This window comes from Nyctereutes procyonoides, unplaced genomic scaffold, assembly GCF_905146905.1.
Source record: "Nyctereutes procyonoides isolate TBG_1078 unplaced genomic scaffold, NYPRO_anot_genome, whole genome shotgun sequence".
In the NCBI taxonomy this organism is placed as follows: domain Eukaryota; kingdom Metazoa; phylum Chordata; class Mammalia; order Carnivora; family Canidae; genus Nyctereutes; species Nyctereutes procyonoides.
The window spans coordinates 25,548,315-25,567,919 of NW_026575036.1; the positions used below are offsets into that span (position 1 = coordinate 25,548,315).

A 19,605-nucleotide genomic window follows, 5' to 3' on the forward strand; every position below is an offset into this window, starting at 1 on the left:
CACTGACCAGAGACCGGCACCTCACTCTGACAGCACTAGAAACAGTTCTACTTCATTCTCTGGCTTTTTCCTCCTTTTCTGTTCCTTCAGCCCTCGAACAAACAGGAACAGCAGCAGTTAATCAGTGCAGATCCATGGGTCGGGGGTGGGGTGCAAAAAGCAGAGCCAAAGAGAACCCCTGTCTGGGTTGAGTCCCAGAAACCTGGAAGTCAGGAAAATCAGGTATATGGAAAAATGAAGTAGGAGATAGGGAATGTGTGATTTTTTTTTTCTCCTTTGATGATCTTGTATATTCTAGTTTATAATGCCTTGGAGAGAGGTAGAATCTCATTGGGAGGGATACCAGGACATGAAGACTGTGCTGGGAAGAAGACAGAAGGAAAGAGATTTCAGCTAGTCTCCCTTTTGCTCTGCTCCACTCTCTCTAGGCATCCTAGACTTTGTGTTAAGGACTCACTTTTTTTAGAGCCCTGTCTTACATGTTGTGAAGAAGTTGATTTCCTTGGGGGAATTTGTAGTTTTAGGAGGAGAGATGACATATATTAGCAAAATTCTTATGTAAGGCTCATAAATAACAATAATCAAGTGTGCCTTAACCAAATAGAACCCACTCTGATAATGAAATGCTAGACCTTGGTATGATTAACCAGGAAAAAGTTCCCAGAGAAGGTAGATTTCGAGAAACCGAACTCTTCGTTGAATGAATTCTTCATTTGGTAATGCCTGGTACATAGTAAATGCTAAGTAAATGTTCCTAATTAAATGCAAAGGAAATTATTGAGCACCTGTATACCAAACAGGATGGCGGGCACTAAGGATATATCCATGAAAAAGTCACATGTTGTCTTTACTCTTATGGTCCTTTTCTAAATGTAGATTTTAAATATGTTTTTTTTTAATTAATGTTCGCTTAATTAAAACTGTGGCATATATCATGAATATGAGAATGCTAGAATGAGGACACATAGGAAGGAGGGCACAGAAGTCCGAGTTCAGGAATAGTGGCCAGATAAGGAATGCAGAGCCCTACTGGAGGCTGACCTGGCTTCTATTGCTTCTCTGTTCTCTCCTGGAAAGAATCCCTTGCTACATAAAGTCTGAGTGTTGACCCTAAAACCTTGGTAGGACCCTAAAACCTCCTCCAAGTGAGGTATCTGAAGTTAGGAAATTATGAAAAAGAAGGACTTTCTGGAGAGGGAAAGAGGGGGGAAAAAAAAGGAAAGAAAAGAAAAAAATGAGAGAGACCTAGGATATAACTTGAGTCTAAGAGCAGCAGAGCCCTTCCAGCTCCTGATCCTGAGCAGAGAAATCCTCATTCCAAAGGGACTTTCACCTGCTTTAAGGGAAGATTATCCTTCATGGAGGCAGGGGCTAGCATAGGCTGATTTCTGGAAGGCCAGCTGGACCATGGCCTTTGGGATCCTGTGACAGGCACAGTGTGCCCAGGGAAATATCCCATTGTGGACCACATAACATCACAGGTGCACATTAGTAGGATGAAACTAAGAGAGGCAGGGAAGCAAAGCAGAAAACTCAAAGAAGAGCTGATAGGTCCCAATAGAAGGAGCAGCTCAAATATAGCAGTGGCCTGCCCAGAGATAGGTTTAATGATCTTCAGTTCTCCCAGGGAGAGGGCACAGAAATGATTTTGCCTCAGAGGCTGTGGGCCACGTGGGAGAGTGGGGTTGGGCTCTGTAAAATCCATAGAGGCCAACAGCTCTGTCATTCCCTGAGTTTAGCAAAGCTGATAACTTCTTAAAGCAGAAGAGAGGCCAGAAGTCAGACATCCTGAGCTCAGAAGCTGGGCTGAGTTGATACAAATCCTAATTCTTCTTTCAACCCAGGAATGACCCCAGCTCTGCTAAATCATACCACATTTGGCCGTATGACATTGGCTTGTTCTGGAAAGGATCATCTGCTCTAGCCCTCTGTCTTCAGATGGGCAGTCCATTCCGAATGCATGTTTATCCTGTTTAAAGTTTTTAAAGGTTTATAGGAACAGGGATTCAATTACCTCTCTGAATTGCTCTTCATAATTTTATTTCATATTCATAATTTTAATTTGCATATTCAAAAGTGTCATTCAGATCTAACATTTATTTCTCATGTTGGAATTACTGGATTTTTTTTTCCTATTCAAAGTCCAGTTAAAATAGAAAGTTTTTAACATCTGCTTTCCAAAAGGTAGTGACTAAGTCATTTATTGTTTTTTTCTGTCTCATGTCATAGAGACCCATCACCCTTAGTTCTCCTCAAAGCCTCTTCCCTATAGGCTGTAATTAGAAACTCCAAAGTACGTGCCTCTGATGTTCTCCAGAGCCCCTCCTGGCTGTACCCAGAATACCCCCTGGGTGGTGCCTGTAATCTTATCCTTCGTCTTGCTTCTAATAAGTCAGACAGCTGTGAATAGAGGGTTATTTAGGGTAACATGGAACGGCCAAGGAGAGTCTGGCCAGGACTGGTCTGGGACCAGTAATGTTAAGTAGGAGAGCCCAAAGAATTACTGGGACTCCCTAGAATAAGTTCGATATACATCCCAATCTGTGATTTTTAGGGAACTGAGAGTTTGAGATGCAGGTATAGGGGGCAAAGAGAGTCCTAAAACTTGGTTTCTAGGAAAACAACTGTCTAACTTAGAGGCAGGATGGATGACCTCTGGAAGGTTGAGGTAAGAGGGTAAAGAGAGGAGAGAAGAGAAGGAATCTTTTTTTCTTGTGGGATTTTTCTTCTGCCCAATGGATTTATATTTCCTACCTGCCATCTATTTACTTTACACTTAAAACCTTTTAAGTCACTTTTCTTAAATCTTTTCTCCCTATGCTTACTGAGCTTGGGAGTGGGAAGCAGTATTCCAACCTATGAATTCCAGAAGAATCTTTTTTCCTTATTTCTTAAGATCACAGATTCATACTCCAGAATTTCAGATATCCCATAGAGAATCCCACAGGCTTTGTGAAAGTCTAGAAAATAAAGGATAGTTTCATTTCTGTTCTGATCATACTGACTTTATTTATCCTTCCTAAGGCACTGATGGCTTTGCGTTGACTCCATTCTTTTCACACACACAGGCTTTCCCTAAAGCTTCTGAGAAGCCTGCTCCCATCACAGATTTTTCCCTTTTGATTCCTTCAATTTTGGGGTGTGAATCTAGACTTCTAGACCTCATGTGACTTTGCTTCAGTGGTGGCGGAAGTGAGCTTTGACAGTGGTGCTCACCAGAGACCTTGTGTGGCAAGCTGAGTCTTTTAGCTCTTACTGAGATCAATTCTTGGAAGCATTCAGCACTGTTCCAGCTTCTTGCAACTGTCCCCTTTGGCTTCCAAGACATCGCTAAGACCTGGTTTCCCTTTTGTCTTTCTTGCTGCTCCTCCTCAGTTTCCCTCATGGATCTCATGTTCCCTGCCTGTTCCTTCAGTATCAGTGTTGCTCCACATTCTATTCCTTGCCTTTCCCATTCAGGTTCTATCATTCTCTTGAGACAGCCTCTTCCAAGTCCTCATGGATGTCCCATAAGAACATCAAGCTCAAGCTCTCCCAGTACGAATGTGTCATCCACACCCCCACCTGCCTGAATCGAAGCCTGCCTCTGCTCAGTCAATTGCACCACAGTTTTACCCTTTGCCTGAGTCAGTCATGGGGCTTTTGCATTGTCCTCTCCAACACCCTGAAATCTTGTTTCCTAGATATCTCCTGTCCAGTGTCTTCTGTTTTGTCCCAAATGCCAGTCTCCAGTCCAAGCCCTCATCATTTTTTGCCTAGGCTGCCAGATAGTCATCTTATCCAGCCTCCTCTGCATTGCTGCCACCCTGATCTTTCCAAGATGCAGGGAGCATCGTGTCTGTCCACTCTCACAATTGTTCAAAGATTTTCCATCATTTGCAACTTTTTTTTCCAGGTCACAGACTCCTTTAAGAATCAAATGAAAGCTGTGGACCTTCTCTCAAAGGAAATTTCCATGCCCAGAAAGCTTTCCATACAGTTTCCTGGGGTCTTTGAATTCCCTGAAACCATCATCTGTGGATCTCCAGTCGAACCCTAGCCTGCAGAATAGGAGCCACACTCCCTCACGTGGCATGCAGATGTCTGCCTGCCTGTATAGCTTCCTCTCTCACAGCTTCCTGTCTTACATCTTATTTTTTATAGTACTGAATTACTTAAGGTGGTTTCTTGACCTTCACCTTCTTCATTTTTCACTGGCCAAAAAAAAAAGATTTGTAAGGAATTGTCCACTGGGTCTGAGGCCAAGTGCTGTCTTATCTGGTATAACCTGTCCTGACTTACTCCTGGCAGCTTGGATGCTCCTTCTCCTTGTTCCCACTGGCTTTATACGTACCTCCCTCATAGGGATCTGTGTTGTAATCATCTTATACTCTTTGCAAGTCTTGAGGACCATTACCAAGTCCTTTATCTTCATATCCCTAGACTATATCATTCACTGCTGTTTCCCCAATGCCTGTAGTGTGTGGAGCACGGTAGGTGTTCAGTAAATATTTGCTCAATGAGTGCATGGACCTCCAGTTTAACTTGGCACATATAGCCACCCGATACCAACTTTGTCAGCCTGCAAACCCCTGCAAATATTCTGATCTTTTTTATTTTATTCCATTCCAGGTAGTTTTGGATTTTGTAGTAGTTAATGATGGATTTTGGTCTGCTGCTGCAGATTTTCTAATTACTGGTTTCTCTAGTACTCACTGGTATATGATAATACTCTAGGCAGGATTCAGGACCATAAGAATAGATTTTAGATTGAAACAAACAAACAAACAAAAAAACATGCTAGGGAAGCATCTGAGGGAAGGTGGTTAAAATGGTTCATAAGAAATTGATCTATCTTGGCTCCGACGTTCCTTGAGCATCACTGTGAAGCCCGTCCTCACATTACAAGGTAGGATGGGTTACCAGGATCAAGACCTGGGAATGTCTTCTGTCTCTCACCAGGGAAGCTCTGCTTAGCACAGTTATCAGTAGCATTGGTGGAGGACTTTACAGCTTGCTCCATGTCTTGTGTGTTATGCAGGGTAGTTCCTCCACCGTACTCTTGGGAGAGATGGTTCTTATTGCTGAGTAGCTACTCAGAAGGAGTAATACTTCTATGGGAGAAAGGGGAAAGACTCTCCTCTCTGTTTTAGTCCTAATTGTTTCTCCCTGTGGAGAGACTGGCTTTGTGACCTTGACCTCTTTGAACTTCAGTTTCCAGATCTGTAAAATGGAGGCAACTTTAGGGTTGTGGATAGGATTAAACGAGATGACATTTGACGAGCGTTTAGCAGTGTCTCCCACTACAGTAAGCATTCAAGATTATAATTCCCAGATTGCCCTGTGAGGAAAGGTCTTAGGAAAGATGAGATTTGGCGGGGAGGGAGCTGACTGAGGGATATCTGGAGCTACATCAACACTAAACATGGTAATTCAGTGTTAGTGGAGGAGAGTTTTCTAGATTCAGAGAAAAGCCTGAGAAATGGACTGAATTGTATCTTGTAGTCCAGGCTGCTTTTCTCAGGAGTAACCTCTCCCTGTTGTCTCTCCTCTCTCCTCACAGGTATGAATGCTGCTGTCAGGGCTGTGGTTCGAGTGGGTATCTTTACTGGTGCCCGTGTCTTCTTTGTCCATGAGGTTGGTTCTCTATTTTGTTCTCTGTTGCTCTTTCCCTATTTTCTGCTCCCCCTTCCCCACTTCCTGTTTCCTCACCTCCCAGTTACATGCTGTCTGACCTATCTCAGCTCCCTGTCTTCATGAGTGTCCCCTGCCATTCCAGTCTCCAATAACGATGGTGGGATCTGGGGATCTACAGACTGGGTCCTCATGTTGCCCATCCAGTTAAAGGAAGAAGTAACCCTCTCTTCCCCTAACCTCCACCAAGATAAAGAGAGAAGCTGAAATGAGAATTTCACAGAAAATTTAGGTATGTCCAGAGCTAGAGCCTTTGGAAAGAAGACTCTCATCAGATTTCTGTAGTTTGCCAAACCTTCTGAGGTTCTGACTCCTCTTTCCTTCTCTCCCTTCCCTCTCATTCTTTGTCCACTCTTCTTTCTGTAAATTTTATCTACCTTCTCCCAAATTTTATCTTTTCCAGTCCTATTTCTCTCTTGGCCTCCCTCCAACACCCTTCTCTTTCCCCTCTACTGTTAACAAAGCCATCTGTTATCTAGTTCCCTGGGAAGTAGATTGGAGGACATGGGATGAGCCATAAGCAAGAGCAATTAGGATGAAATACTAGGAAGGGCACCCTGACCTTTTGCGATTACAAGAAACTAGATGAGGGTCTTGAAAAGTTGATGTCTTCTTCCTTGCACAGTGTTAAATATGACAGTGTCATGGGCATCCAGGACTCAGTAATGGGAGGAGGTGACTTGATTCTCAAAACGCTTCTTCCCAGGGATTCTGTCTTAATCGTGGGGGTTTAGGGAGAACTGGCCTAGCAGGGGCTGAATGGCTGTAATGTGCCCCACAGGGTTACCAAGGCCTGGTGGATGGTGGAGATCACATCAGGGAAGCCACCTGGGAGAGCGTTTCGATGATGCTTCAGCTGGTATGTTCCAGAGACTCCCATCCCGTATTTGTCCTGTCGTTGTTGCACCCCATTCTGGTTTGGCCTCATGGTTGCCTAAGTCTCCCCCCAACCCACAACAATGTGGCTTGACATGAAGGGTTCTATGACTAGAGAGGTGCCTCAATTGCTCTTTATTCTTTGAGTTTGAAAACATCACCCTGAAAAAAAAAAAAAAGAAAAAAAGAAAACATCACCCTGTTTTCCTACGGTGGCATGGGGGCAGGAATGCGGTCACAGGACAGTTTGCTCTTTAAAGAAAGGTCATAGGCAAGACTTGAGGAATTGGTAAGTAAGCAGGTCCTGCTCTGGGGTCACGGGGAAGGTCTGGCCATGAAAATAACTTTACCAGAGGACTGGAGCCAGAGCCAGAAGTAGAGCTGAAATCTGCCAGTCCTCATGTGATGGTGATAAGGTCACCTGAAACCAGAGTGTTTAAGGGAGGAAGAAACCAGTATAGAGTTTCCAGAAACACCCTAAGATTATGCTGATTGCCTCACAACCCCTTGAGCTACTTTCTCTAGGTCATATACCTATTTTCTGATTTACTGAAAGATCTACAAATTACATTTGTATCCCCATTCTTTACCTCTATCCTCTAAAAATCCATGGGAGGAAATTTAATGTGCAGTGCTTTGTGAAGGTTCTTTATAGGCAATAGTGCCTGCTGTAAAGTGGTCTGAGAATGAGCCAGACTTCTCCATCAATACTCCCAAAGTCATGGATGCCAGTATATATGATTTGTGAAAACCCTAAGTATACTTACCTCTCTTGGGGTATCTCTAAACCACTGACAATCCTCAGAGCCATTTTTCCTGTGAATACCTAGGTCTTGTGTCTCCTTCCACTAGCGCCATAGATCCTGAAGAGCAGAGAGGAAAGAATTGGCAGTGCCTGGTTACAATTAGAAATCAGTGAGTTCAAGAGGGAAAAAGTACTACCAGACACATTGGGATGAACTCCTAAGAATAGTTTGGATGCAATCTGATGCAGTCAGGTCACTAGGGAGAATTTCCAAAGACTGAAGCCAGTACTATTTCATATGCTTCCAAGAACACGCGAAAGATGGAGATGATTCCAAGAGCCAACAGCATGTATGTGTTCCTTTGCTCCCCTTGAGGATAATCACTTTGATGACAATGCCTTCAATGAAATGGGTTGATCTGAGCAGTCTTCAAACAGGTGTAGCAGAATATAAGGAGTGAGTGACCCTGTGGTAGCTCAGCCAGTATCATTTCCCTCTCCTTTAGAAGGGACAAATGACCTGTAAGGATGTCAGGGTATGTCCTAGAAAGCCATGTGGTTATGACAGCCCATCACAGTGTTGGAATAGGGGAAATCTTAGCATGTTCAGTCAAAATTCAGCTTTCTCCTCTGCGGGGGTGGGGGGGTGGGGCTGACTCCTACCTCTTCCCCATAGGGTGGCACAGTCATCGGAAGTGCCCGGTGCAAGGATTTTCGGGAACGAGAGGGGCGACTTCGAGCTGCCCACAACCTAGTGAAACGTGGGATCACCAATCTGTGTGTCATCGGGGGTGACGGCAGCCTCACTGGGGCGGACACCTTCCGTTCTGAGTGGAGTGACTTGCTGAGTGACCTCCAGAAAGCGGGTGAGACGTGGTTGTCAGAAGCGTGTGCACCCCCACCCCATTGGAGGAGATCGTTACCCAGACACGAACGGGGCGGGGGGGGGTGGTCCTTGCTCTCCTCACTGTGCCACTGCCTGCAGTGCCCACTGGCTGCGGGTCCTGCTCCCTCTGCCCATCTGTTCTTTAGGCATGCCAGGCCCCTCACCCGGCGGCTCCTGGTTTCTTGTCTTTGTCAGGTAAGATCACAGCGGAGGAGGCTACGAAGTCCAGCTACCTGAACATCGTGGGCTTGGTGGGCTCAATTGACAATGACTTTTGCGGCACTGACATGACCATCGGCACCGACTCTGCCCTGCACCGGATCATAGAGATCGTGGATGCCATCACCACTACTGCTCAGAGGTGAGGGGGCCTGCAGAGAGGCAGCTGGAACTGACTAAAGGGCTGGGGTCAGAGAAGAGGCACGCACTGGAGCTGCAGGCCATAATGACCAGTTTTCTGGTGCTGGGACACTCTAACAAAGAGTGATCTCTAGGGCCTGAGACTGCACTGCTGTCTGAATGCTGTAGGCTTGCGTCTTCTCACCATCTAGCCTACTGGCCACACTAGCTCTGGGGGCTTTGACACCCAAAGGATGTCCCAGGATTAGCGTCCAACCTGAGACAAATCCGGGGAGCCCCACACCTCAGCCACCCTTTTCAGCTGTGTCATAGTGATTGTGGGGGCTGTCGCTGCCACTGCTCAGAGTAGGGGGTGCGGGGGAGGCAGTGTGCGAGACTGGGAGGACAGAAGGTCACACTTTGCCAAGGCAATCCCAGGGGATTCCAGACCGGTCAAGTCCTCACTTCTTCACTTCTGTTCCCTTTCCCTCCTTCCCTTCCTGGGACCCTTGGAAGAGAACAGAGCCAGAACAGAGCCGCAGGACTGATCCCTTTCACTGCACGTTTCAGCTGCCCGTGGCTGATGTGTTTCTCCTAGGTCTTCCTGGCTCTCTGGGAGCCTGCTGGAAGGTCTAGTGGCATCTCCCAGGGAGGTTACCCATCCTGGCTCTGGGGGCGGCTTGATCCTGGCCGTAGGGACAGCAGGATTATGTCAGCCCTGTGTCTGTCTCTTGCAGCCACCAGAGGACGTTTGTGTTGGAAGTGATGGGCCGGCACTGTGGGTAAGATCATCTGGACTTGCTGCTTTTGTGGAGTCAGCACTAACCTTCTCTTCCCCGGAGGATCCAGGGAGGTCTCCCGGGGGAGATCTGGAGGGGCCCACGCTCCTCCGGCTGGGGCCCCGTTTCCCTGCTTCCGCCCCAAGTGTGTGCGTGTGTGTATGTGCACAGGCCCACTCCAGCATGAGAGGACACCCAGTGCTCTGAGATCTGAGGCCACTGTGGTAGGGTGGCATGACTAGAAGGTGCCCTTCAGGGACAGAATCGCACTGAGAAGCTGTCTCAGCAGCGCTCTCACCTCCAAGAATGAAACCACAGGTCCTCAGACCCTTCACCAACTATGGGGCCAGGCAACCTGCAGGGTTCGGGTGAGGCTCTTGGTGGAGTGGGGCTCCCCACGTGATGCTTCTGCCTCTCCTCTCAGATACCTGGCCCTTGTCACCTCCCTCTCCTGTGGGGCTGACTGGGTTTTTATTCCTGAATGTCCGCCAGATGATGACTGGGAGGAACATCTTTGTCGCCGGCTTAGTGAGGTACTGGAACTTCTTTTTTTTTTTTTTTTTGCCCTTAAAAAAAACCCTCGCCTGTCCCGCTGACGATGCCCTTCCCATCCATCAGTTTCACCCCACTGACCACTCTTCTCTTTGTTCTTCACCAGACAAGGACCCGGGGTTCTCGTCTCAACATCATCATTGTGGCTGAGGGTGCGATTGACAGGAATGGGAAACCAATCACCTCAGAAGACATCAAGGAGGTTAGTATCCATGAAGCCAAAGAGGACTTGGATGCCATCCTGCCCGCGCCCTTCCCTGGTGGTTTCTGAATCTCCCCTTAGTCCTTCTGCGCATCTTTCCCCAAGTTTCCTGCCCCCTAGTTTCCAAGGAATCATTACAAGAGGTTAAACCATCTGTGGTTTATCTTAGTCTCTGCTTATTTTTGGTCTCTGACTCTGTGTCCTTTTGCCTTCAGCTGGTGGTAAAGCGTCTGGGATATGACACTCGGGTCACTGTCTTGGGGCATGTGCAGCGGGGTGGGACCCCATCAGCCTTCGACCGAATCCTGGTAAGTCATGGGGTTCTGTGGCCCTCACATCTTTGGACCCACAACTTGCAGGACTGCACTTCACCACGACAGGGGCTTACACTGTTGACTGTGCCACCCACCACCAGCCTCTGGACTGCGGTGGCCCTTGACCCATTCCTATACATTTAAGAATTCCCTTCTGTTGTAAAAATTGATGGGAACCTCTATGCTCCCTGAACGGTGAGGTCTCATATCTCCGCTTCGAGCATTAGTAACATTATTAAGATCTAACTCAGACACTCAGATTGAACCCTCTTATCTGACCTGCATTGGAAGAGAGAGGCCATATTCTTTCTTGCTTTATCGATAAGAAGGAAATATTATCAAGCCTCAGTAATCTCCTTGATTGCTACATTGGATGTTGTTTCTCTGGAACCAAATAGAATTCTAACGGCAAGAGGATGAAGAATTATCAAGCTATAGATGAAATCTGAGTAGGGAGGCAAAGCCCAGCAAGCTCTTGGCTGTGGTCCTTAAATCCGCCCTGTGATTTGGAAGGGCCTTGAGTGCCCTGGCTCTCCAGGCCGAGTCCAGATGGGGAGGCCTGAACAGACTTGTCTTTGGTCCCTGGGCTCCCACAGGGCAGCAGGATGGGTGTGGAAGCAGTGATGGCGCTCTTGGAGGGGACCCCGGACACCCCGGCCTGCGTGGTGAGCCTCTCTGGTAACCAGGCTGTGCGCCTGCCCCTCATGGAGTGTGTGCAGGTGGTAAGTACTGACCTCGCCTCCCATTCCTAACAGCCCCGAGCCTGTCTTTGAGCTGGAGCTTAGAGGGAAAGAGACCAAGTTCCAAGGCCACTAGAACAGGAGCAGATGGAAAGGCAGCATGGTGTAGTTAGAGTGAGGTGGGGAAGAGCAGAATAGGCTTTGCAAAGAAGCCGCCACCTCGCCGAGCCTCAGCATCCCCGTCTGTAAGTATTCCACAGGAGAGATGCTGACCCTACCAAGTAATGAGACCCAATATCGCGTAAAATCCAACCTCGCATCCAAGATTTTGCAATGTCTTTGCTGGAAGAGAAATGCAGTCTCTCCAAACATGAGTAGAAGCAGGGATGTTATTAAGGTCTGGCTGGCTGGCTTATATGTTTCTGTGATTTATTTATTTATTTTTAAAAGAGATTTTATTTATTTATTCGTGAGAGACAGAGAGAGAGAGAGAGGCAGAGACACAGGCAGAGGAAGAAGCAGGCTCCATGCAGGGAGCCCGATGTGGGACTCGATCCCGGATCTCCAGGATCACACCCTGGGCTGAAGGCAGGCACTTAACTGTTAACTGCTGAGCCACCCAGGCACCCCTGTTTCTGTGATTTCTACTTGGACATGCTTCTCTGAAGCAACGTGAGGTTTCTAGCACTCCTCCTGAGGGCTGTTACAAGGAGTGGAGGGGATGTTTGGGATGGGTGTGACGCAGTACCCGGAAAATGCTGAGTGCTCAGGGAGTGGTGGCTCTGGTGATGAAGGAATCAGTCCTCGGATGCCACAGAGCAGACCGCGTGGCTGGGGGCTAAGGGGTCTGGCTGGCTGATCCTCCGGGCTGGCTCCCCCGCTCCTGGCCTGCTTCTCTCCGAGGCTCACGAGTGTCAGCAACCTACAGCACAGACACGCTCCAGCCTTGCTTGGGACTGCGTATCCAAAAGCCCAAGAGCTAACGCACCAGAAATCAGTAGCTGGGAAACACATGGCAGGGATCAGCCTTTCTTCCTAACCACGCTGTCTGGGGGGGTCTCCTTCAGTCATTCCGTTTAGAGGCTGCTTTGAGGTTGGGGCCCTGGGTGTGGAATGGGGAAGAAAGCTGTTCTACTGCTGAGCACTCCTCTGCTCTGCCCAGGTTCTAGTAAGTAGAGCACTGAATCAGCTCCTTCCTTCTGCTGCTCATTACTCCACAAATTAAAGAAAACCAAAGATACCTCTTTCTGTGAAAGCTTGGAGCGTGTAGAAAAGGTGGGGTGCATGGTGGGCAGCATCTTTGCAGAAGCGCAGAGACAGGCAGGGTCTTACCACCGGGCAGAAATCCTGCTGTGTAGAGGGCCCTGCCTCCTAGTCATGACTCTTGCCGTGTTCCTTCCTCAGACCAAGGATGTGACCAAGGCCATGAACGACAGGAAATTCGATGAAGCCATGAAGCTGAGAGGCCGGTGAGGGGACGACCAGAAGCTCAGTAGCTACAGAAAACAGATCACTGGAGTGAAGAAAAAAAAAAATTGGACATAGCTTCAGACCCAAAATAGGAGCTTCTGCTTCTTTCTCTTGTGATTGTCTCTGCAACAATTTCTTCCCCCGGAGCATGGGCTGTGGGGTGACCGGGAGGCACAGACCACCCCAGGGATGCTCTCCCTGGGATTGGCCTTCTGTAATCTGGTGTTCGTGTGTGTGGATTCCAGCTAGGTTTGCCCTTACTCTAGGCGAGGGGCAGCGTCTCAGGCTGAGCGCAGCGCCCGGGAGGAGAGCACTCTGGCCGGGGTTGATTAATTCGTGGCCCCTTATCAGCTCCTGTCCAGTGCCTGCCATGTCCCGGTTATATCCCTTGAGCTTTGCCCCATGGAACTTTCACACTCAGAGCAAAACTTCAGACCCCCTTGGCTGCTGGCCAAGAGGAGTGGCCTGAAGTCCCCTCCACCCCCCACCCCGTACTTTTTACAGGAGCTTCATGAACAACTGGGAGGTGTACAAGCTTCTGGCTCACATCAGACCTCCCGTCTCGAAGACATTGGTGAGCTCTCTGCCCTTGACTCCTTCTCTCGGCCTTCCTGTGTGGCCGCTCCTGCAACCTCTAGCTATGCCAGCTTCCTTGCCCCCGTCATCTTCGGTACAGGGTCCCTGACCCTGTGAAGAACTCTGCTTGTAGCCACCCCAGATACCAGCCCCGTGCTCCCAGTGTGCCCTGGTTGTCTCTAACCCAAGACCCTCAACCAAGTTAGGACTCCCAAGGTACCATGCAAGGAAGGGAAAGAGGCTTATGTCATATTTCCTCTGAGCAAGGCTGAGAATAATCACACCTGGGTGTACGGAAGCCACTTCTTCCATGGAAGGGGTGGTTCTCAATATGTAATGTAAATCAGAATCATCTGGGCTGCTTATCAAACATGCAGGTTGCTGGATCCTTCCCTCAGAGAGGATTTAGATCTGGGGCAGGGCCCAGGAATATGCAGGTTTAACAGGCACGAAGATCAGGTGGTCCAAGGATCACGCTTTGGAGATGCTGCCCAGGAAGGCCTCACCGTTACGGAATGAACGGTGCCTGGGGTCAGGGACAGCGGCTTTACTTACTGACTTGTGACAGAGTTTTGCCTCCGTGGTACGAGGAGACGGGCTGTGCCGGCGCTCCCAGGGACAGGGTGTGTTGTCCAGAGGCAGATATCCTCATCCCAGGACCTGAGGGACCCCAGAGTTCAGCTGCCCTTACTGACCTGTCCCCTCCCATCTGCTGGCGTTTCTGTCCCATCTTTGCCCTGCTCCCTCTCGGCTTCCTCCTCCCCAGGCTAGCATGCACACGGTGGCCGTGATGAACGTGGGTGCCCCAGCCGCAGGCATGAATGCTGCCGTCCGCTCCACCGTGAGAATTGGCCTCATCCAGGGCAACCGGGTGCTGGTTGTGCATGATGGCTTCGAGGGCCTGGCCAAGGGTCAGGTACGGGGACCAGAGGGATGGAGGGCCAAGGAGTGGTCGTGGCGAGGGGAAGCCTAGCAGGGCGACTTATCCATTTTCTTCCTTTCTACACCCCCCCGCCCCCGCCCTCACTGCCTTCCATTGTCTACATTATTTTCATCTCAGGGTTTGAGCAGAAGTAGCTACTTAATTTTAAGGCAGTATAAACAGGCAGGAGCCACATATGTGATTTAATTCTCTATCCCGAAGCTCAGTGCGGCGCCCGGCATAAGTAGGCGCTTATTTGTGAACGAGCCCATAATGGTGGAAGGAGTTCATTGGGGTGGGGAAGAGCTGGTGCCTGGCGTTCCTCTTCCAAGGGGTGGGGTTGGGGTGGGCTCAGAGCTCAGGGAGTGGTGCAGACCTGCGCGACCCTCTCCTGCAGATCGAGGAGGCTGGCTGGAGCTATGTGGGGGGCTGGACTGGCCAAGGCGGTTCCAAACTTGGGACTAAGAGGTAAGTGGCACCCTAGGAGCACCTCCTCCGGGTCAGCCCTGAAGATTCCCCGTGAAGTATAGTGTCGGTTCATTAGGTCAGCGTCCACGCTGCTGTAGTGGGACCCTCTGTCCCCACGCTTGCGGCTGCCTCAGTGAATTAGCAGCTCTGGCAACCTAAAGCCCCAGGGCGGACCCCTGGGCAGCGGTGAGAGGTGGCGGAGGGAAGGGGCACAAGTCCGGAAATATACATCAAGCACCTCCTGAGTCTAGCTTTTCTCTCCCTTGATTTTGCTGTCTCCTCTCCCCATCGCCCGCCCCTGCCCCACCCCGCTCAACCAGGACTCTGCCCAAGAAGAGCTTTGAGCAGATCAGTGCCAACATCACTAAGTTTAACATTCAGGGCCTGATCATCATCGGGGGCTTTGAGGTGAGTGCCTTGCCGTTTCTTTACCTCTGCACTGCCCCCCCCCACCTCTCACTTCCCCCCCTCACCGCCGCCCCTGCTGCGGTTCTTCTTCGCAGGCTTACACTGGGGGCCTGGAGCTGATGGAGGGCAGGAAGCAGTTTGATGAGCTGTGCATCCCGTTTGTGGTCATCCCTGCTACGGTGTCCAACAACGTCCCTGGCTCGGACTTCAGCGTGGGCGCTGACACAGCCCTCAACACTATCTGCACGGTGAGAGCCCACCGCCGCCCCCCAGGCCTCGGGCCGGGACTGTAGTCCCTGGGCTGCCTGTGCTCCTAGAAAGTGAACGGCTTTTTTTTTTTTTTCTAATTTAAGATTTTATTTATTTATTTGAGAGAGAGAGAGCATGAGCAAGGGGGAGGGACAGAGGGAGAAGCAGGCTTCCCGCTGAGCAGGGAGCCCAGTGCCATGCTCAGTCCCAGGAACCCGCGATCATGACCTGAGCTGAAGGCAGACACTTAACCAACTGAGCCACCCAGGTGCCCCGAAAGTGACCTCCTTTTTTGCTACCAGCCAAGCGAGTGTTTGAAAAGTGCTCTTGAAGCGCAGGCCTTTTCCCAGACTTTATTGGACCACATATGGGGCTCATTCTCACCTGTGAGTCTCCATCCTAGAAACCTGCCGAATGGCTTCTCCTTCCTGAGGGCCTGTGGCCTAATTTCCCCACTCTGAGCGACAGAAGGGCCGAGTACGGCTCCCTTCTGAGAGAGGACTTCCACAGCCTGGTTGGCAAGCAGGGCTGCCGTCCCTGAAGGCAGGAATGTGACGAGGTGTAGGGGCCTGGCTGGCCTGGGGAGGAGTTGGGTTGCTGCAAGGGCCAGAGGAGGGACGAGGATCAGATCCCGGGCCCGGTCTAACTAGGTAGGACCCACTGTCTTTGCAGACCTGTGACCGCATCAAGCAGTCAGCAGCAGGCACCAAGCGGCGGGTGTTCATCATTGAAACTATGGGTGGCTACTGCGGCTACCTGGCCACCATGGCAGGCCTGGCCGCTGGGGCAGATGCTGCCTACATTTTTGAGGAGCCCTTCACCATTCGGGACCTGCAGGTAGACGGCCACCCGGGGCCTGTAATGTAGCTCTGTCCGCACTGTCCCCACAGCAACCTGGTCCGTGGGGCCCTGCTAGGAGACTGCGAGGAGCGGCACGCAGGCATTTCCCGGCATCACCTCACACACACAACCACAGCTCCTGTCGTAGGGAGCATTTGTTGCGAAGGATGGCATGTTGCTAAGCCCTTCTCATGTGTTTTTGCATTTTGTCTTCAAAACAGATGTGCAGGAGAGTTATCCTCTCCATGTTACAGACGAGAACCATTTAGAGAGGTTAAAAGCCTTGTCTAAACTGGCGAGGTGGTTTAACTAGCAGAGAGTCAGTCTTTCTACGGCATCAGGCCACCCCTCCAGATTTCCCTTGCTCCCAGGCTCTTTCCCGTCACTTCCGGGGTGGGGGGCGCTCCGACTCCTGTTCCACAGAGAAACTACATGATCCTAATTTTCCAAGATCTCAGTTCGCTGGAGGAAAGAGGAACCACCAAGTGGAGGGGCAGCAGGCTGAGGGAACTCCCTAATCTGAAAACCCAGCCAACCCCTGCCAGGGATGGAGGGTGGGAGTCTTCCTCCTGTACCCCCGACTCAAAGCCCAGATGAAGGAACTGGTTCCTCCCGGGTCAATGACTGCTGCACACACACAAGCAAACCATTTAAAGGGCGACACTGAGAGCGAGAGTCAGCCCCCTGAGGGAAGGGAACCGGAAACCCCTGGGAAGGGACACTGGGAGCGGGTGGAAAGGCAAAAACTGGCAGTTGCCACAGCCACAGCTGCCTCGGACTTGCCTCCTTCCAGCTCGGCCTGTCTCGTTCGGAATCTCTGTTTAAATTTCTGTCCGCTGAACTTCTTGTAGGGACAAGACAGGATCGCAGACAGCTGTCTTCCATGTCTCCGCTTCTAGAGAGGCCTGGTGGGGAACCAGAGAGCCAGGCACCTGCCCAGCCTCATCCACTCCCAGCTAGGCTTAGGATTTGCGCTCTTTGTTTTCAGGCAAATGTTGAACATCTGGTGCAAAAGATGAAAACAACTGTGAAGAGGGGCCTGGTCTTAAGGTACCTCATCCACGGCTTGTTCCTGAGTGAAAAGACAATAGGCTCTGGCTCTAGCCCACAGGCTGCACCCACGCTCGGGACACCCCCGGGAATTTGGATACAAAGGGAGAGAACCTGAGCCACGGGAGATGGAAAAAGCAGGAAAGGGTTGCGAGGGATGGATGGGGAGAGGACCAAAGTCAGGCTTTTGGTGTCTACTTGGCAGGAATGAGAAGTGCAATGAGAACTATACCACGGACTTCATTTTCAACCTGTACTCTGAGGAGGGGAAGGGCATCTTCGACAGCAGGAAGAATGTGCTCGGCCACATGCAGCAGGTAGGGAAGGTGCCTCCGTCCTGCCCCTCACCAGATGGCCATACCCTCCGTGGCCACTGGGTCTCCCACTGGCCTCCAATCTGCCGGAGGCCATTGGTGCCACCATAGAGCGTGAGCCTGCAATTTCTTACTGTCATAGGACCTGAATATCTCTACTCTGGAAATAGCCTTAGAGATGATGTGGTCCGTCCTCTCCATTTAGGGCAGGGTGGGCTGGATAATTCTTCATCGCGGGTGGCTGTTGTGTGCACTGTGGGATCCTTTAGTGACATCTGTAGACTCTACCCCCTAGAGGCCCGTAGCACCTCCTTCCGGAGTTGTATCAACTACAAAAATGTCTTCAGACATTGCCAGATGTCCCCTGGGAGGGAAAGTCACCTCCAGGTGAGAACCACTAGTTCAGATGAAGAACATGAGGCCCAGAGAGGAGAAACAAGCCTGGGTGAGAGCCAGGGCACCTATTCCAGGGCCCTTCCCACCACACCACGCTGCCTTCCAGAAGGAACCTGCACACAGGCACCTCACTGGTGTGGGCTCCATCTCCACCAACTGGGGTATCCGGGGGAAACGGATACCTTTCTACCAGCCACGTTCAACCCCCACACCTGTGGTGGGTCTCACTCCCTGATGGTACTAGTGGTCTTAGGCCTCCCCATCCGGTGTCTCCAGCCAATGCTGCTTAAGTGCGGACCCCAATAGTACCCTTAAGAATAGGGGTACTATTGGATAAAGTATGGCCACCTCGTCCCCGCTTCCCACCTACGTTCGCTTAGTTCAGAGAAAATCCATGTGGCGTTTTATTGTGAGATGGTGGATCCATCCCAAGGGCATCCATATTGGTTCCTAAGGAACGCTTCTGTGTCATTGATGATGGTGACTGACAAGGGCTGCTCAGAAGTGACTGAATGGCCAGACGCGAGGTGAAGGAACAGGAGCTGACAGCTGTGGAGCTAGAAGAGGCAGCTGTGAGACCAGTTACCCCCTTGTCTAATTAGTCACCCTTACTCCTGATAAATGGCCACACCTGCTGTGCCCGCGCACTCTGGTGCTCAGCACGGTCTCAGAATTTTCTTTCAGAGTTAGACTTCTGGATTCCTGTTACTGGCCGTAAACCTGAGGCCTTTTCTTTATCTCTGTATGTTCGGGTATCTCTGCTACTTGATTAGAGTCTTTCCCTCAGTAATCTTTATGCTTTTTTTTCCAGGGTGGGAGCCCAACTCCATTTGACAGGAATTTTGCCACTAAGATGGGCGCCAAGGCTATGAACTGGATGTCTGGGAAAATCAAAGAGAGTTACCGTAATGGTAGGTTGGGAAAGAGGGGAAGCCCCCTCCAGAGGCTGGTTCCCCATTATTGAAGCTTACTGATCGTCCTTCGTTGCAGGGAGGATCTTTGCCAATACGCCAGACTCTGGCTGTGTTCTGGGGATGCGTAAGAGGGCTCTGGTCTTTCAACCAGTGACTGAGCTGAAGGACCAGACAGATTTTGAGTGAGTACATCTGCTTCCCTGGTAGTTTCAGGGTCTACTCTTCCCAGCCTGTGCGCTGCCTTCAATCCTCTCATCCTAGGACTAACACCGTCGTCACACCTATTTCAGATCTTAACCCCGTGCCCTAAAATCCGGCCTCTTCTACTCAACTTCTTTCCATAAGCTTTGGATAGAAGTCAGTTGGGGTGCTAAAAGCTGAAATCATCATCTCTCTCATTTCTCTGTAGTCACCGCATCCCCAAGGAACAGTGGTGGCTGAAGCTGAGGCCCATCCTCAAGATCCTAGCCAAGTACGAGATTGACTTGGACACCACAGAGCACGCCCACCTGGAGCACATCAGTCGGAAGCGATCCGGAGAAACTTCTATCTAACCCTCTTTGGAGTGAGGGTCATGGATTGTCTGATCATGGTCAGCTCACCCCCTGATAGATCCAAGTCCATGTATCCCCAAGTATTTTAGCTCATTTTTCTTTAGGTTTCCTTTTATTCTGCAACTGTAGCCATGACCAGCTCTGGCCAGGGAGCTGGGGCAGTGGGCAGTGAGTAGAGGCTCCTTTTAGGTGGAATTTATCAACTTCTACCCCAGCTTCATCTGTCACACAAGACTGGGCTCCTCTAGTGCTACTGCTAGATTTCAGCTACTCGGTTAGAATTTTCCTGAAAATAAGCTTTATTTATTTCTTTGTGATAACAAAGTCATGGTTCCTCTATTACTTTTACTGCAGTGACAAACAATAGCTACACTAATAAATGCCAACTGGTCACTGTG

General features: G+C 50.1%; 1 protein-coding gene across 3 annotated transcripts in view; it reads left to right on the forward strand.

The window, feature by feature from the left end:
- Positions 1 to 19,605, forward strand: part of PFKM (phosphofructokinase, muscle) — a 42,990-nt gene extending 23,385 nt beyond the window's left edge. For all 3 annotated transcript variants that reach the window (XM_055318874.1, XM_055318875.1, XM_055318876.1), the window contains exons 3-23: positions 5,543 to 5,616; positions 6,455 to 6,532; positions 7,971 to 8,160; positions 8,376 to 8,541; positions 9,257 to 9,301; positions 9,723 to 9,831; positions 9,957 to 10,052; positions 10,268 to 10,360; positions 10,963 to 11,088; positions 12,451 to 12,515; positions 13,021 to 13,090; positions 13,859 to 14,008; positions 14,412 to 14,482; positions 14,803 to 14,890; positions 14,986 to 15,138; positions 15,812 to 15,976; positions 16,968 to 17,029; positions 17,235 to 17,346; positions 18,551 to 18,650; positions 18,730 to 18,835; positions 19,063 to 19,605. In XM_055318874.1, the coding sequence (XP_055174849.1) occupies positions 5,543 to 5,616; positions 6,455 to 6,532; positions 7,971 to 8,160; positions 8,376 to 8,541; positions 9,257 to 9,301; positions 9,723 to 9,831; positions 9,957 to 10,052; positions 10,268 to 10,360; positions 10,963 to 11,088; positions 12,451 to 12,515; positions 13,021 to 13,090; positions 13,859 to 14,008; positions 14,412 to 14,482; positions 14,803 to 14,890; positions 14,986 to 15,138; positions 15,812 to 15,976; positions 16,968 to 17,029; positions 17,235 to 17,346; positions 18,551 to 18,650; positions 18,730 to 18,835; positions 19,063 to 19,207 (2,264 nt within the window). In that variant the 3' untranslated portion in view covers positions 19,208 to 19,605. The remainder of the gene's footprint in view (positions 1 to 5,542; positions 5,617 to 6,454; positions 6,533 to 7,970; positions 8,161 to 8,375; positions 8,542 to 9,256; positions 9,302 to 9,722; positions 9,832 to 9,956; positions 10,053 to 10,267; positions 10,361 to 10,962; positions 11,089 to 12,450; positions 12,516 to 13,020; positions 13,091 to 13,858; positions 14,009 to 14,411; positions 14,483 to 14,802; positions 14,891 to 14,985; positions 15,139 to 15,811; positions 15,977 to 16,967; positions 17,030 to 17,234; positions 17,347 to 18,550; positions 18,651 to 18,729; positions 18,836 to 19,062) is intronic.